The sequence below is a fragment of the Callorhinus ursinus genome, unplaced genomic scaffold, assembly GCF_003265705.2.
Source record: "Callorhinus ursinus isolate GAN/ISIS: 27379988/994484 unplaced genomic scaffold, GSC_fseal_2.0 scaffold5, whole genome shotgun sequence".
Taxonomy (NCBI): Eukaryota; Metazoa; Chordata; class Mammalia; order Carnivora; family Otariidae; genus Callorhinus; species Callorhinus ursinus.
The window spans coordinates 19,943,169-19,960,793 of record NW_027397067.1 but is presented as its reverse complement, the minus strand read 5'-3'; the positions used below and the strand labels follow the sequence as shown (position 1 = coordinate 19,960,793).

Genomic DNA, 17,625 nt, shown 5'->3' with positions numbered 1-17,625 from the left:
CTGATATGAGGAACTCTTAATCTCAGGAAACAAACTGAGGGTTGCTGGAGTGGTGGTGGGTGGTAGACATTGGGGAAGGTATGTGCTATGGTGAGCGCTGTGAATTGTACAAGACTGATGAATCACAGATCTGTACTTCTGAAACAAATAATGCAATATATGTTAAAAAATAAAAAAGAAGAAGAAGATAGCAGGAGGGGAAGAATGAAGGGGAGTAAATTGGAGGGGGAGACGAACCATGAGAGATGATGTACTCTGAAAAACAAACTGAGGGTTCTGGAGAGGAGGGGGGTGGGGGGATGGGTTAGCCTGGTGATGGGTATTAAAGAGGGCACATTCTGCGTGGAGCACTGGGTGTTATGCACAATGAATCATGGAACACTACATCAAAAAGTAATGATGTAATGTATGGTGATTAACATAACAATAAAAATTATTTTAAAAAAAAGGTCTACCATGGGAGTATATCATCTCGTTAGTACTATAAGAGATTTCAGTATAAAGAAACTACTATCATTTCTTGTCTTGTGCTACACTGGCATTGGCTTATGTTCCCACAACACATTGTTTTGTTTTGTTAAGATTTTATTTATTTAAGAGAGTCAGAGATAGTGACAGAAACAGCAAGAGAGAGCACAAGCTGGGAGGAGAGGGACAAGCAGACTCCCCACAGAGCAGGGATCCTGACACAGGGCTCGATCCTAGGACCCGGAGATCATGACCTGAGCAGAAGGCAGGCGCTTAACCGACTGAGCCACCCAGGCGCCCCAACACTTTGTTTTTTAATGTTTAATGTTGTTAACATTTGACATGTAAAAAAGTATATATAGTTGACCCTTGAACAACACGAGTTTCAACTGCATGGGTCCTCTTACACATGGATTTCTTTCAATAAATACAGTGCAGTACTATAAATGTATTTTCCTTATGATTTTCTTAATAACATTTTCTTTTCTCTAACTTACTTTATTGTAAGAATACAGTATACAGTACATATATAAAATATGTGTTAATCAACTATTTATATTATTGGTAAGGCTTCTGGTCAACAGTAGGCTATTAACAGTTAAGTTTTTGGCGAGTCAAAAATTATACTTGGATTTTCAACTGTGCAAGGGGTTGGCACCCCTAACTCCCATGTTGGTCAAGGGTCAACTGTATAAAATATATATATAACGTATATATATGTGTATATATATATATGTATATATAGTAAAAAATATATATAGTATATTTAGTTACAAAGCACAATGGTAAACAGCTTCAAACGGCCCCCTAACTTAAGGATTAGACCATTTCCAATAACCTGCATACACCTGTGAGCACCTGCCTTATCCTATCTCCTTGCTTCCCCACCCCCTGAGGATAACCACCATTTTGAGTCTTTCATTCCCTTCTTTAAATATAATTTTATCATTTATGTATGTTTTCCTAAAGAATATATTATTTAGATTTGCTAGTTTTGAGCTTTATAAAAATGGTGTTCTATGACTTGCTTTTGTTCAATCAGTATTAGGCTTTTAAGACTCATTCAGTTGTGAGCTGTAAATTGCTCATACAGATTGGGAGACCCACTGCCATTTTCAGATCAGTTGCTTTAAATCAGCCAGAGTGGTAAGTATTTACATCATGGAAAATATCAATCTCTACAAATCAGGGCTTTCTTTTTCAAAAAAAGAGTTGTTAATTTTACCAGCACACCTCTGATTTCAACCATCCTATGTGTGTATTTGAAATGCAGTTTTCTATAATGGGACAACTCCACAGTGTATCCACTTTCCCATCCACCAGCATATCAACAAATGTTGTTCACGTTTCTTGGTACCTGAGACTTGTTTCTCTAAGATATTTACCCAGACGCGGAGTTTCTAAGCTTTAAATTATGTGACTATTCAAGACTTTAAAATAATGGAAAACTGTTTCCAAAATTGTTTAAGCCCCACCTAGGGTGTATGAGTTTCTTTTCATCTCTGTCTTCACCAGCACTTTTGTTTGATTTCCTAATTAATACCAAACCAAAGCTTGTAAAACAACATCCCCCTAGGGTCTTAATTTGCTTTTCTTTGATTACTACAGTAGTTAAGCATTTTTCGTATGTTCATTTGGCCCATTTGTGTTTCCTCTTCTGTGAAATATCTGTTCATATCTCTTGCTTATTTTTCTATTGGTTTGTTGATCTTTATTAAATTGTATGTTGTTTATGTATTCTAAATATTCGTCTTTAATCAGTGACAAATATATTGCAAAAGTATTTTGCTATTTTGTGGCTTATTGATTCACCTATTTCTGGCATCTTTTGATGAGAAGGAGTTTTTAACACTCTACACTTGAGTTAAATTTTTTTGTTATGCTTTGGGATTTTTTTTTTCACTTTCTTTAATATGTCCTTCTCTAAATGTAAGGAAAATATTTTCCCATAGCTTCTTTTCTAATTATCCCAACTGGATGTACTGACCACATCTAGCCAGAACACTGAATGATGAAGTGGTGATATATCTTAGACGCCATTGTCATGGCCCTATATGTACTTTTTTATTTATGCCGGAAACATTTTGAAGTCCCCTGACATGAACTTAATGTGCTGTGTGTCTTTTTTTTAAGGTTTTGTTTATTAGAGAGAGAGAGAAAGCACAAGCAGGGGAAGGAGAGCAAGGGGGAGAAGCAGACTCCCCACTGAGCAGGAAGCCCTACAGGGGGACTCGATCCAGGGACTCCAGGATCATGACCCAAGCCGAAGGCAGTCGCTTAACCCACTGAGCCACCCAGGCGCCCCTTAATATGCTGTGTTAAGGAGTTTGAATTGTGTCCTATAGAAAATGGGATAAAAGAAGCAGCTTTACTTTTAGAAAGGTAATAAACTAAAAAGAGATAAGACAGTACAAGGAGTACCCATTTATAGGCTTGTTCCAGTAGGCAGAGAAAAAGGACGAAAGCACAGAGGAGGTAGTGTCAGGGAAGATGAAGAGGAAGCTGGTTTGGGAGGAAATTCACTGCCACAATTTGAGACCAATTTAATAAGGCTGAGAAAGAGGGAGGAAAATCCAGCATGGTGCTGACATTTCTGCTGGAAAGTCTGAAGGGATCTATAATGTGAAAATGGGAGTAGGCAACGTAAGTTACAAAAACAAGTTTAAAGGAGTGACAAAATTTGGGGCGGAGCCAACATATAATTGACCAGTTTGTCCCTAAATCAGGCACAGACATGAGGAGGCTGTTCCTCAGAATCCACATGTCTTGTTTGCTTTTCTCCTTTCCCTTAACCTCTGACATACACAGCCCGAGGGAGTGGTGGATATATGACTGACCGTTACCATGATTTGGATGATCTGGAGCAGGGCAAGATGTTTGGTTTTGTTTCTTTCTTTCTTTCTTTGTTTTTTAATCTTCAGGTGCCATTCAAATACAGTAAATATTGTTGGATTCAAAACTTACCCAAAGAATCTGGTATTTCATCTGGAGAATGAAGTGCTTGTGAAGTTTCCTCCGTCCTTTCTGCCAGGTTGTCTCCTTGAAGCCTAAATAATTAAAAATGGTCATTGAAACCTCGAATAATGTTGAATTGTGAAATGTGAACCATACACTACTGGGGACATGACTATGAACTTTTCCAACTTAAAATCAGACGCCATTCCTCAAAGTAGAAATAAAGGTTTACTAAAGCCTTTGTCATATAGTGTTTTTGTTTTTGTAGCCTTTAAGGACAAGTCTTGCATCATCTTTTTTCCTTATATAAATGGGAAGATTAAGTCTAGGCAGAATCTGCTTTTCTTCTCAGCCTGACTGGAGGAAGGTTTATAAGCAAACATTTTCACTAAAACTACAATGGGGAAGTGAGTGGAAGAAAAGCAGGAGTCCAACACAGTGGGCTCGCCTTACTTCTGGATCCAGGGGCATGAGAGGGTTTCCATGATTACACAGAGGTTTATCAAACACAGTTCTCCAAGTCAACCAAACTTGAGCTTAAAGGCCTGCAGGTCAAGGTAAGTCTCAACAATGGAAGTTAAGATTCCTAATCTGTGTGACTCCCCAGGGTTCTCATAGACACTGGGTCTTCAGGAAGGGAAGACATGGGTACTTTTAAGACAATATATTTCTGAACTTCTGTCTCCACCCTGCAATGGTGAGACTAGCGATATCTAACTCAAACAGTCTGGATTTACCTTATACTGTGAAATCACCCTATCAAATGAGGTAGAGCTTATTAATAACTGTTGGAACTCTGTCCTAAGAATAAGCTCTGCTAATATTGGAGGACAGTATATCAGATAATCCAGAGATTGGAAGTTTCTATCAGTGCCCTTATTTTTTTCTTGTATTTAGCTGATGGCAAGTGCCCTCATGGCAGAATATTAATAAATGCATAACAAACAGCATTGATATTTTTAAAAATACAAACTCAAGTACAATCCATAACTGTACAAGGCTCAAAAGTTAAACTTTTCAACTGCCTTACATCTTTGCTTTTATATGCCACAGTAGAATGACATGTTAATTTGCATTTTGCTTTTGCATATTCAAGCACATATGCATGACTTTTTACCTTTTGTGTAACTATAAATAGTATAAATTATATTTTCATCTTTATTCTTTTAATATTAAGTTAATATTAATATTAAATTCTGCACATTTTTGCACACATTATATATTAATAGTTACATATTACCTTCTGTACACAAAACCATATTTACTGTATTATATAAGGTAACTAAAGAATTCTCAAGAGTAATTTGCTGATAGGACATTTTTTGGTCAAATATATACATTTTATACCTTTTTTATTGATTTTATACTTTGAATTAATTTTTAAAATTTTACTTTGAAAGAACAACATCACTTTTAAATGATTTAGCTACATACTTCTCAAATCTGTCCAACTATTTTTTATTTTGTTTATTTCTAATCATTAGAATAAATCACTAAACTGCAGTACCAAATAGTCTTTTTGCATTTCCTTTGTCTAGGACCATTTCATCAAATTTCCAAAGAGATAAAGTATGTAGAAACATGAAATACTGAAAGGTGTAAGTAAACATTATTATTAAAAATTGACAACGAAATCCAACATATTTGGGTATTTCAAATTAGATTAAAAACCTAAATGGAAAATAAATCTCCAACAAAGGCAGAAAGAAAGAAGCAAGAAATAAAAACTAAGTTGTAAATTTCTTTTTGCTCACTGCAAGCTTCAATAAGAAAGATTTATTTTGTATTTATTAATATGCTCAGTAATAAGCCTAATGTGGTAGAGATGTAAGTAAGTGACAACTGATCCTGATTTCAGACTTCTCAATTTAGCTGAGTCAAAAAGACAAATGGCCATGAAAGCAACTCAACAGATTGGGTGGCCTTGAAGCTGGCTCATCTCTGTCCAAACACTGCCCTCCAGATACCTTAAGAGTTGGAGTTACCGTGACTTGGCACCAACTCCATTAAGGAATGCTTCACAGCCCTGCTATCCTGGAGTGCTCTGCCAGTGTTTCCCAAACTGTAATCCACACAGCACTACTTCTGTAAGAGGTTAATAGGCACTATGCAAACAAGGGTTATGTGGGCAAGTCCGGGAAATTCAGTCTTAATGAAAGTTAAATCTTTTTTTTCCTTTACACTACAAGAGTTTTACTTATACTCCCGAACCTTTACTCTTTGCTTTCTAAAACTCCTTTTCCATATTAAACACTCTTTTATATTCTCAATATCTAAACAAAATGTTTCCTGTCCCGCCTTGTCATCACTGAAACCCTTTTCCAAGAATACTGCACCCTTTTTTCCTCTAAGAATATGAGAGTGTATCCTCTCCAAAAGAAGCTGCCTAATTCCTTGACCTCAGATAACACAGGATTAGAAATATTAACCTTCCTTCTTTCTGCCTGTGAAGACTTTGCTCAGAATCAAAGTTTTCTTCTTCAACTCAAGCATCATTATCACCTTGAATGATTTCTGTGTTCTTGTGTATCTACCCACTAATTTGGCTCTTGATCTCTAATCTGGAAATCTTCCCTTCTACTTTACCTTCTCTCACCCAAGGACAGATAACCCAGAATTGCTCCGTGTCAGCAATCTTTCAATCCAATGTTCTGTTCTCTGACAATAAACTTGCCTCCTTTAGGCTCTTTCACAAACTTACTGTTCTTAACACTTTCTCTTCAGTCAAATATGGATCCCAATTTCTTTTTCTCCCAGGTACCTGGCCTCTCCTCGTTCCAGTTCTGCCCCACTCAGCTGGGACTTGTGGTCTCCTCAGTTCCCGTGCACCTACATCCTCCCGTCATTACTGACCAACCAGACCCTAATTCTGTATTAATCCATCATTTTCCTACACATGTGCACCTGGAGCAATGCGGAAGAAAGTCAGACCCTCTAGGATTGGTGAGTACAAGTCAATGGTCTCCAACTTTAAACTTGGGCTTCTTGGCTTCTTGGTTGTCTTTCTTCTGTTCCTTTCAAAGTCTTTACAAAACTATTATCTCTTTTTTAGCTCACCTAGAAAAATGATATATTAAGGAAGAAAGATCTGCTACTCCCCCTCACACAGCACCTACAGAATTATCTTCAGCCCAGCCAGTATTCACCACCTTTCTAATTCACAAAGGGTGAGACCCTCTGTCCTATGTAAGGCTCAGACCATCCATTTAGGCTGATGATTTGGATCCCCTCATCTCCTCTCTCTCTTGGACCTTGATTTATTTTATCCATTACCATTCATTCTGTTCATCCCCATTGCTCATTTCCCACAGCATAGAAGCAAGCTCATTTCTCTTTCAGCTGTAAAAAAAAAAAAAAAAAATTAAAAAGACAAACACAAAACAAAATCCCTCCCATAATTACCTCAAACATCTAACTGTTGCTTTTTCTCGCTCATTCGTCTTTGAACAAAACTCTCTAAATATTCTTCATTCATTACCTTTGCTTCCATAGTTTTCATTCATTCCTCAACTTATTTTAATTGGTCTGTGTCTCTCCCATTCTGAAATGACTGTCTGGCCTAATTGCCATATAAAACAGAAACTTCTAATACCTTATTTTTATTTAACTTTCAACTGTACTTTGTATGCATACTCTTTTCCCAATCTCTTTTATACCAACTCTCTGAATCAGCTCATCTATTCATGGTTTTAATTACATACAGATTGACATTTTTCAAATCTTTATCTTGAGTCCTCAGCTCAAGATTAATAAAGCCAAATTTTTGTAGGACATTTTACTTGGATGCACCAAAAACATCACAAAGGCAACATGTCCAAAAGCAGACTCATTTTCTTCATCACCTTGTATTGCTAATCAATCCCAGTGTTGCTAATTATGCCTCCTAAGGAGATTTCCTGAATCCATCACTTCTTCTTTATACACTACTATAAGTTTGCTGCTCATTTTTATTCACCTGGATTATTACATAATGTCCTCACTGATGGTCATACTTAGAAACTTGCCCTTCAAAAACCAATTTTCCATATGGCTACCAGAATGTTCAAAACAAATCCAAACATATTACTCTTATGATTTAAATATTTTAGTGCAAGAGATCTTAACATGAGTATTTTTAGAGGGTCTGTGGGCAGGTTTTAGGGGAATCACAATAATTCACAGTAAATGGAATGAAAAGTTTTTGGCAGATGTGCTCTTTTTGGACAGGGAGACAGTAACTTCAACCAGATTTTCAAAATAATCCTTGACTCCAAAAAGTTTAAGAACTACCATTTCTACTGGCTTCTCATCACCTGCAAGATGAGTTATGGTTTCCTTACCAAGTCATTTGAGTCTCTCTATTGCACAACACCTACCTGTTTCTGCAAATTCATCTTCTTTGATTTTATACACTTCATAAAGCTCACTGCTTTTACTTTTTTGCAGGTATTTTGTTATTAAGGCTCTGAACTATTATATAATTATCTCTGGCATGTCTTACTTCCCCTCTTTTATTATTTGGTTTAATCCTGGTTTTTCATTCTAGAGTCTCTTCTTTTCAGAACCTTTTCTTTCAGAAGTCTTAGCACCTATGCAAAACTTTACCATTGCTCTTGCTTTACTATATTTTAATTGTCTGTTTAGATGTCTGTTTGTCAATACACTCCAAGTGTCTTAAAGGCAGGAATTTTATTTTTCATATTTTTATGTCCCTAAAACCTAGCTTAGGTTGAGCTTGATACATTGGTAAGCTCTAAAAGAGATTTCTTAAGGCATTTTTTAATGATTAGCTCACCTTGGAGATAAGGACAGGAAAACAGGGCACACCCTAATATGAAGAATTTTCTACAGAATACTATAATAGAGTTACATTTCCTTGAAAAGAGGTAACGCTATCTGGCGTATATTTAGGGTTAGACAGTTCTTAACCTGGTTTGCCCTAATGCAGAACATGAGACAGAGGCTTATGTGCCAGTGCTTGTATGACCTGGGGAACAGGAGTGAAGGACATGGGAGTAAAATGCAAAAGGAGAGAAACACAATACAAGGATGTGTTATTGAGCCAACCTCTGTACAGATGGTTGCAGCACAATCTCAAAGAATTCTGAGGATCCTTATGAAATGTGTCCACTTGAAGGACGAAAGGGTAAAGAATTTATCCATAGGCTCCTGGTCAATGGTGGTCCTTGAGCACTGATAACTCTGAACCTATAAATTGCATATACATTGGTACTGAGTGATTCTCATTGGTTATGCCAGGGCAGGAAATGAGATATAATAGATACTAGCAAAAGTGGGACGCTAAAGATTGCACCAGCACAAAGCTGGTTGCTACAGTTAGGAATATGTGCAGGTACAGTTGCTAATAAGAAGTATTTGAAATGACATACAGGTGGGGCTGATAACGACAGGAAATGTATTTGGCTTTAAAGTAAATCAATCAGATTTAATTTTATATTGACCAGTGAGAACTGGCTAAAGGAAATGCTATTACTATCCCTATTAGTAAATTCTATCTCTGAGTTTGTGAATCAACAATCATCTTCCATGGACTCAGTCTTTTTTTTTTTTTTAAAGATTTTATTTATTTATTAGAAAGCGAGCAAGAGAGAAACAGCATGAGAGGGGAGAGAGTCAGAGGGAGAAGCAGGATCCCCACTGAGCAGGGAGCCCGATGTGGGACTCGATCCCAGGACCCCGGGATCATGACCTGAGCCGAAGGCAGTCGCTTAGCCAACTGAGCCACCCAGGCGCCCCCCATGGACTCAGTCTTAATAGTGACTAAACCAATGAATGATAGCGTCCTCAGAGACTGTTGGAATGTCTACCACAGAGCCTATCATAGTACCAGGCACAGATATGATCAATAGATATTTGTTAAGTAAATGTTATCAAAAATTCCCTGGGTCTTATAAAATCGATTTAAGGATGATGGACCAGTCAAGAGAAAGAAGGCTGAAGCTCATTTAGGAGATTGGTAGCTATAGCAGTGGCTCAAATTTTGGTGTTTGCAGATGTTTTAAGATTCAGTTGATCCCAATGTCTCATCCTGTAAGAAGCAAGGAAACCAAAAACAGGGTCAAATAGCAGCCCAGTTCTCGTTCAAAATGGTCAGTAAAAACACACTATTCCATATCCACTCAGAGGAGGAAGTTTTGAATATTGTAAGCAGTGGGAGAATTGAAAAGATTAGTGCCACTTTTCTTTTATACTTAAAAAAAAATCCAAAACACTCAAAAAGGAGACATACTTCCCTTTTCTTTAAATCTCTGGTATTGTCAGTCCAGTTGAACTATGTGATGTGATGAGAGAAGATTCAAATAAGTGAATTCTTACTTTTTCACTTTGGCCTAGAAGACATTCAAATTCGTGAGCAATCATCTTTCTGTTTTTATGTTATTACACTATATATTATGTATTTTAATTTTCCTCGAATACTTTCTGGAAGAAAGTAGTATCTAACTATAACTAGAATGGACACTTATCAAATGTTTCTTTGAACCAAATTGAATACACTATGGTATGCATGAAATTAAATGCCAAGCTAACATTTCTAGCCTGTATAGTTCAGAGGACATGATAAACAAAATCTGGATTAATAGGAGAAACGTTAATAGAATAGGTGGTATTTGAACTGAGCTTTGATAAAGCTAAAGTTTGATTAGGAAAAAAGAGAGAGAATGAGAAAGGGGTATAGCTGGGTCTGGATCAAGTAGGACTTTCTACAATGTCATCTAGAAATTTGATGCTAAAATTCCTAGTCTTCTTCCCTGATGAAAATGGAAGCCAGTGGAGGGTTGAGGCAGAGTGACATGATCAGACTTCCACTTTGAGAAGGATGTGCTGTGTTGAGCATAGACTGCTGGGGAGCAAAGACAAAAGCAGGGAAATTCTTTAGGAGGTTATTTCACCAATCTTGTTGAGAGTCGAGCATGGCTTGCCTAAGGGTGTCAATGGTGGAGGTGGTAAGAAGAGGACTGATTGTGGATAAATTCTGTAGGTGGAGCCCATAGCACACCTGACAAATTAGATTTGGGGGGACAGGGGGTGGGGAAGGAGAAAGAGAGAGAGAGAGAGAGAGAGGAATAAAAAAAATGTTGCCATTTTTCTGTCCCTAGCAACTGAAATCACCATGTTGCCATTTGCTGAGATAAGGAACACTGAGGGGAGAGCAGATTTGTTGGGGATAAAGTGGAATTTAGTTGGGGACATGGTAAGTTTAAAATGCATTTTAGACATGTACGTAGAGGTGTGGAGAGGCAGATGGACATCCATGTGGAGATGCTGAAAAGACTTTAAGGGGCTGTGGAAGGAGGCGTGCCCTTTCTGGATTCTAAGACCTCTACAAAGGACTTCAGAATATGATATACTACTATTTAGGTCAGCTGTTTTGTTGAAGAATATGATATTGTTCCATGGGAAAATAAATAGCATATCATAATAAATAACAATTACAGCAAGTGAACCACAATAAACAGTTTTAGTTTTCAGAAATTTTGAACCATTTTCTTCAAACGGTTAGAAATTAACTTATCTCCCCCTCCAAAGTCTGCTTTTAATTCACAAAGACTCTTTTATAGAATCAGTCATCGAGTCATTTCTAAGTCTCCTTCTAAACGTTAATATTCCATTTTAGGATTCCAGTATGTGTCTCCAGAATTATTTTTTGAGAAAAATTCTAACTTATTGTCACTTACTCAATTTTGAAGTCTTAAAAAAGCCACAATTGTCATCGTCAAAAATTTACTGGGGACCTTCAAAGGCCAAGCTCTCCACTAAGCCCTGAGCCCACAATGTGGCATGAGACCTGCATGGATTTGCATGATCTTTCTAATTTCTTTGCAAGTTTTTGTGAAGTTAGAGATCAGGCCTGCGACTCTGACACTGTCGGGGGCCTAGTATATTCACTTATCTTTGTGCCCCTTGAATAATGATGTAATTTGAATGGCATTTCTCTGAATTCACTAAACGCTTATCGTAATTCCTTTTCTATCCTACAGCTGCTGTTCTCTGAAACTTTGCTGCCCTCCTCCCTAAGTTCTTCAGGGAATTACCTGGACATTCTTCCTCCCATACTCTTTTTGAAACCCAGGGACACCACCCGGCATTCTCCCTTACCCCTGGCCATTCCAGTTTGACCCTCTGGTGAATGATCTGCTTACTGTGACTCGGGCCCTTTGACACCATCTCTCCGACTTCTCGGCAGCCTTCTCTAGACCCCCGACAGAGATCTACCTCCCAGAGCCTCCAGCAAATACTCCTTCCAGCAGTCCCCCGATTTCCCTTCTTATTTTAGCATAGTCGTTCTAAAATCTTCCTTCCAGCATTCATCCGAGGAACTCTTGCTGTTTCTTGACTCTGGCTGTTTAGGTCACATGAGGATAAGTAACAATGCGACAGAATGAAGCACTTTTTTCCTGAAAGCAGAAGGTGGTAGAGTAACATCCTCCTTCACCAGAGGGCTTCCCTTAAATATTGCTTTTTAAATTCCCTACCTCATTCGCAAGAACCTCCGAACATCAACCTCTAAAATAGAAAGACTGATGGTAACGCAGAGATAAAAACCATGCTCTTTCCTGCTAAATTTTCCTTTTAACTTCTTATCTCCTGAAAATGAACTATGGGTATGTAAACTCTGTGACTCTCCAATCAAGTGTAGAGCTCTCTCCTGCCGGGCCAGATGCAGACAGGTAGCTGCCTTAGGTGGCCTCTTATCTGGGCTGCTAATTACTCTCCTGGCAGAGGCTTAAGAATTTGAAAGCTAAATTTGAGGAAAGCACACGTGGAAAATACACATTTTATTTTCACTCTCCTCTGCTTTATCTCAACTCAAAGGTAAAAATGTCAACACAAAGTAAGGTGGAGAAGATCAGGCATAGAGCAGGATTGATTCTCAGACCCTTTGGGACTACTAGAGCAGTTTCCAGGCAGATGTGACCGGAATGTGGGCCACTGACTCCCACACCTTGGCCAGATTGTTACATGAACGAAGGACATTACTGGAGGCACTCCAACCGTCCCGAATCTGAGGCGGCCATGAGAAAGGATTAAAATCAAATTGCCAAATGGCTCTGGAGCTAAAGAAAAGTCAAGAGAAAGCAGCCAAACACAGAAGGTCTGAGCTAGAGGCAGCTCTGGGCATTGGAATTCTCAAGTTTCCTCCGGCACAGCATTCGTGCACGTTTTTAACCCAATTCCATGTCTATCGTCTGGCAAAGTGGAGGTATGCTTTCGGTCTGCCATCATCCCTAGAGAGGACTCTTTTTAAAATGTCTCTAAAGGAAACAGGCACTTAATGTACTTATTTGACTTTGTAGACCAGTGGTTCTTAACTTGTAGTATGAATTAGACTCTTCTAGAGGACATTAAAACCCAGATTGCTGGGCTCCACCCATAGAGTTTCTGATTCAGATGGTCTAGAATACAGCCCAAGGATTTCTGTTTCTACGAAGTTCCCAGGTGATGCTAATACTGATGGCCAGGGGACTGCTCTCTCTGTAGTGCCTCCTTTCTTCACAGCTACGCAAGGACATGGCTTCCCCCATCCCCCATCCATTCTCAGGGTGGTCCTAGTATTGTGCCATACCTGGAACAACAAAGATAGAGAAGGATCTACCAGGGGTTGTTAGTATCTTTCTTTCTCTAACTTGCTAGGTATTGACTTTTTTAGCTGAACACTAAATTTTAGTCCCAGGTGTATATGATTCTATCTTATATCCATCTCTTCCATAATAGAGGTTAAAAATCCAAGTCAGATTCCTCTTGAGCTCAGGATGCTATATACTTAGCCTAACTCAGAGAATTGCCTGGTCAGCAGGCATCTAGCTCAGCAGCAGCTGTGAGAGGTCTTTTTAAAGAGCTGATTTCTAACAGGTTGAAAAATGGAATTATGTGGGCAGCCAAAACACCCTTTTGGAAAAATGCCAAAACTTTTGTTCCTTCCTTCGCCATTCCTTCCTTCAATCAGAGACCCCTTATTCACAGTACTAAAACAGAAGGCTGCATCACATATGTACCTGACAGAAGACCACCCCCTCTTTCCTATATTCCCTGGAAGCATGTGTTAGATTGCTTAGGAGCCATTCTCTCTCCCACTCTCTGGTAGTTAAAAACAAACTCAGCCCTGTCAGGCTTTTTTATGCTATAGCACCGGTAGAGACAATGTGTCTTGCTGCCTTAGTCAGATGGTTTATGTTCCTTTCTTTGCTTTTTCCATTTCACAAAATTTGGAATAATTGGAATTCAGTTGTGGTAACTAGTAGAATTATGAGGTATACTGAAATTCCCAAATTATGAGTGCTATTACTTTATACCAGAGAGAGGTAATGTTTTAGCAGGGTTCTATCTGCTCACAGATGGCAATTGAGAAAATGTTGCCAGTGATATGCAGTATTACAAACTGAGCAATTTTTACTAGGTATGGAACTAGCATGAAAGAATGAACCATGGGCAGCCTCATGGAAATCCTTCTTGATAAAGTTGTACATTTTGGGGAGGATTAAGTAAAGGAAATCCCACCAAATCCTACCAAGTTCCATCTACTTAGGAGGGATGGTGGATAGAGGACAGGGAAAATCTGAGAAGATCCACTTAGAAACCACTGTGCACTGAGGTTATAGCCTAAGAAAAGTGAGCTAGCTGGCTTCTACATCATACAGAAAGGCTGCTACGGTGGGATTTTACGACCTGACTTCCAATAAAGGACAGTAGAATACAAAACATTTAAGCATACAAACACGGTTCCCCTTTTTTCCATGCTTTAATGTAGGCCTGATGTACCCATAACAGGCAATAAACAGTTGCTAATTGAGTCAATCAGTCTTTAGCATTATCTCTAAGTTTGAGATCTTTTCTATGTTGTAAGTTTGTTGTAGGACAGGAAGCTTGGCTTGTTTAAGTTTGTTTCTAGCAATGACCCTGTGTAATAAATGCAACCTTCGATAATAAATTTTTTAAAATTCCTCAATATTAAATTGCCATATTTATTAGTATTTGGACAGCATAATGAAATTTTCTGATAAGCAAGTTGGTGATCTGGCAAACAAGATCGGTTTAGAAAACGTTAAGTATGTGGGACCCCTGAAGAGATTATAATAGAAAAGATAAAGGCATTTCTTTTATTCTTTTAACAATGCTTTTAAAATTCTTAAGAAGGACAACACTGAATACAAATGTCTGCATAATTGGAAAAGCCAATAAGCCATAAAGATATTAGGATGATTCATCTTTTGGCATAACATTCTAAAACAAGAAATACATTCAGTGACTTACTAGGGAATATAAATACTGCTTTGTTAAATTTTAGCTACCTTAGTCTAGAATTTATTTTTTCTGATGTGCATATTGATTGATCTCTCAAAATATTCACAGTATTTGTTTATGGTGAGAATTTTTTCTCTGTGCCTTCTGCTTTAGGAAAACAAAAATGGTTTGTATTGGTACCAAGACCTAGCTTGTACATAAGATTTTTCCAAGGGGTTTTGAGTATTTCTTAATTTATTATTGTATAATTATCATATTTCAAATCATGTTAGTATTCCACAGATTTTATTTATTTTTCTGACTTTTATATGGCATGGTTTAGATGCTCTAGAATTTCTGATTTCAAGTGAGAAAACAGATTATTATATTTAAAACTCTGAAGAAAATTCATTAAAAACCTCAAACGACTTTTCCTAAAAACACAGATATATTGAAACATAATACATCATGGGCAGTGATATCAAAACTATTGGCTTTGGGCACCTGGGTGGCTCAGTTGGTTGAGCAAGTGCCTTCGGCTCAGGTCATGATCCTGGAGTCCCAGGATCGAGTCCCACATTGGGCTCCCAGCTCAGCGGGGAGTCTGCTTCTCCCTCTGACCCTCTTCCCTCTCGTGCTTTCTATCTCTCATTCTCTCTCTCTCAGATAAATGAATAAAATCTTTAGAAAAAAAAAAACTATTGGCTTTTCTTTTTGGGAATTTCATACTCTGTTTTTTCTTTTTTGTTTTTTTATTTATTTTTTCTTTTTTATTTATTTTTATTTTATTATGTTATGTTAATCACTATACATTACATCATTAGTTTTTTTCTTTAAATTTTTTATTGTTATGTTAATCTCCATACATTACATCATTAGTTTTTGATGTAGTGTTCCATGATTCATTGTTTGCGTATAACGCCCAGTGCTCCATGCATAATGTACCCTCTTTAATACCCATCACCAGGCTAACCCATCCCCCCACCCCCTCCCCTAGAACCCTCAGTTTGTTTTTCAGAGTCCATAGTCTCTCATGGTTCATCTCCCCCTCCAATTTCCCCCCCTTCATTTTTCCCTTCCTACTATCTTCTTCTTTTTTTCTTTTTAACATATAATGTATTATTTGTTTCAGAGGTACAGGTTTGTGATTCAACAGTCTTACACAATTCACAGCGCTCACCATAGTACATACCCTCCCCAATGTCATACTCTGTTTTGAGCACTGATGTTTATAACTGAAACTATTACATATTCTAAGAATTTTGGGTTTTATTCTGAAATGTTATCAGAAAATCCAGAATTTATTGACACTTGGTATTCTTTGTTTTAATAGTAATAATATCTCCAGTCTGGTTTGATTCTAAAATATTTCTTTTATATTAATGAAGCTAATTAACTATTTGACAATTCTGGAACTGGTTAATAGAAGACACTAATAGAGATAAAATTACTATAATTATACATTTGATATGACTTATGCAGTCCATTCAGGAATTGTGACCCAATTATAAAGGTAATTAGCATAACAAATAATTGAAAGTAACTGCAATTTCAATTTTACTACAAAGAGTACCAGGGAGGTCCAGAATGTCAAGCAAGTGAATAAATAAGTTTTCAGATAAAGATAATGATGTGAAATATAATTTTTCACTTTTGTTCCTATTTCTTACATAAGATAACTCATCTTGTGCCAGTAGGGAAACAAAAATGGGGGAAAAAATAGGAAGAGTCGTTTAAATCAATCTTCCATATTATGATAACAAAATAAAGCCCACAGTGCTGTTGCTATTGCAGTATTAGAAAGGGTATTTAAGCAAGACTATATATTAGCAGACTTTCAAAAATCACTCTTTTCACATCATGTTTGGTATTCTTGGTTGTACATATATGCACAAAACTGAGGAACCCATGATTTTCTGTCAAAGCAATTTCTATGATTATTTTATCCATAGAGATAGCATTTAAATAAAAATTCTTTCTCAACCAAACTGTCATCATTTATCAGATCACTTGAATAGCATGTTTTTATCCTGTGTCATTCTATCAAACACCTTGTTTTAATGTTCCAAAAGGAAAAAATGCCAAATACACTTCAGGCTTATTCTTATTTTCCTAGGGTTTTTTTAAGGTAGCCGCTTTACCTAGGAACTAATTTGCTGATGAAACAATTGCCCTCCTATGCCCAAGAGGGGAGCCCTTAGGAAACACCCAATAAAAAACCCCAAAAAACAAAACCAAACCAAACAAACAAATAAAACCTTAGTTAGAAGCACTTACAAAAAAAAAAAAAAAAGGTTTGTAAAAACTGGAATTTCAGGGGCATCGCTGTAACAAATCAATAGATGTTTGGGGATATTGCTTGTGTTGAGGGAGATTATTTATTTGAACAACAAAATAGCATCTTGTACATTGCAACATTCCTCTACTCTTGTGGTGCCCCACCTGATTCTCGCCTCCTTCCTAAATGAATGTTAAAAGTCATTGACAATGGTGTGGGCGCTGCAGTGTATCCAGCTTGCTCATGGATGCTCAGCCAGTAAGTAGCAAACCTGGGGCACTGTTAGAGTCTGAGGTTCAAGGCCCTAACTACATGCTTTCCTTGTTTTGCAGGCTCACCCAGCGAGATGGATCAATTATCAAATCATAGCAATTCAATCTGAAAATAAGGGTTCCACCTCATGACCTCATCACCACCTCCTAAGACTATCACCTAGAGGGTTAGGATTCAACATATGAATTTTGAGGAGACACAAACATTTAATTAGAGCATCTATATATTCTTTTGAAAAGCTAATATTTATGAGAAGAAACCTAAATAGAATTCAAACTTTAAATAAACCCACTAAGAAGTGGAAAGAAGGCTTCTGACCCCTGATACGAAGCACAGTAATAACTAGAATCAAGACACCTACAAAATTCATAGTTCATCATGTTTTCATTCCACAGTAGCAACTAAATATTTTTATCTTAAAACGTAGCTAG

General features: G+C 37.4%; 1 protein-coding gene across 1 annotated transcript in view; it reads right to left on the bottom strand.

Moving 5' to 3' along the window:
• The window catches only part of CUNH8orf34 (chromosome unknown C8orf34 homolog), a 377,054-nt gene that overhangs the window by 86,398 nt on the left and 273,031 nt on the right, over positions 1-17,625 (bottom strand). Inside the window, 1 exon segment of the mRNA XM_025871441.2 lies at positions 3,433-3,515. Within this exon segment, the coding sequence (XP_025727226.1) occupies positions 3,433-3,515 (83 nt within the window).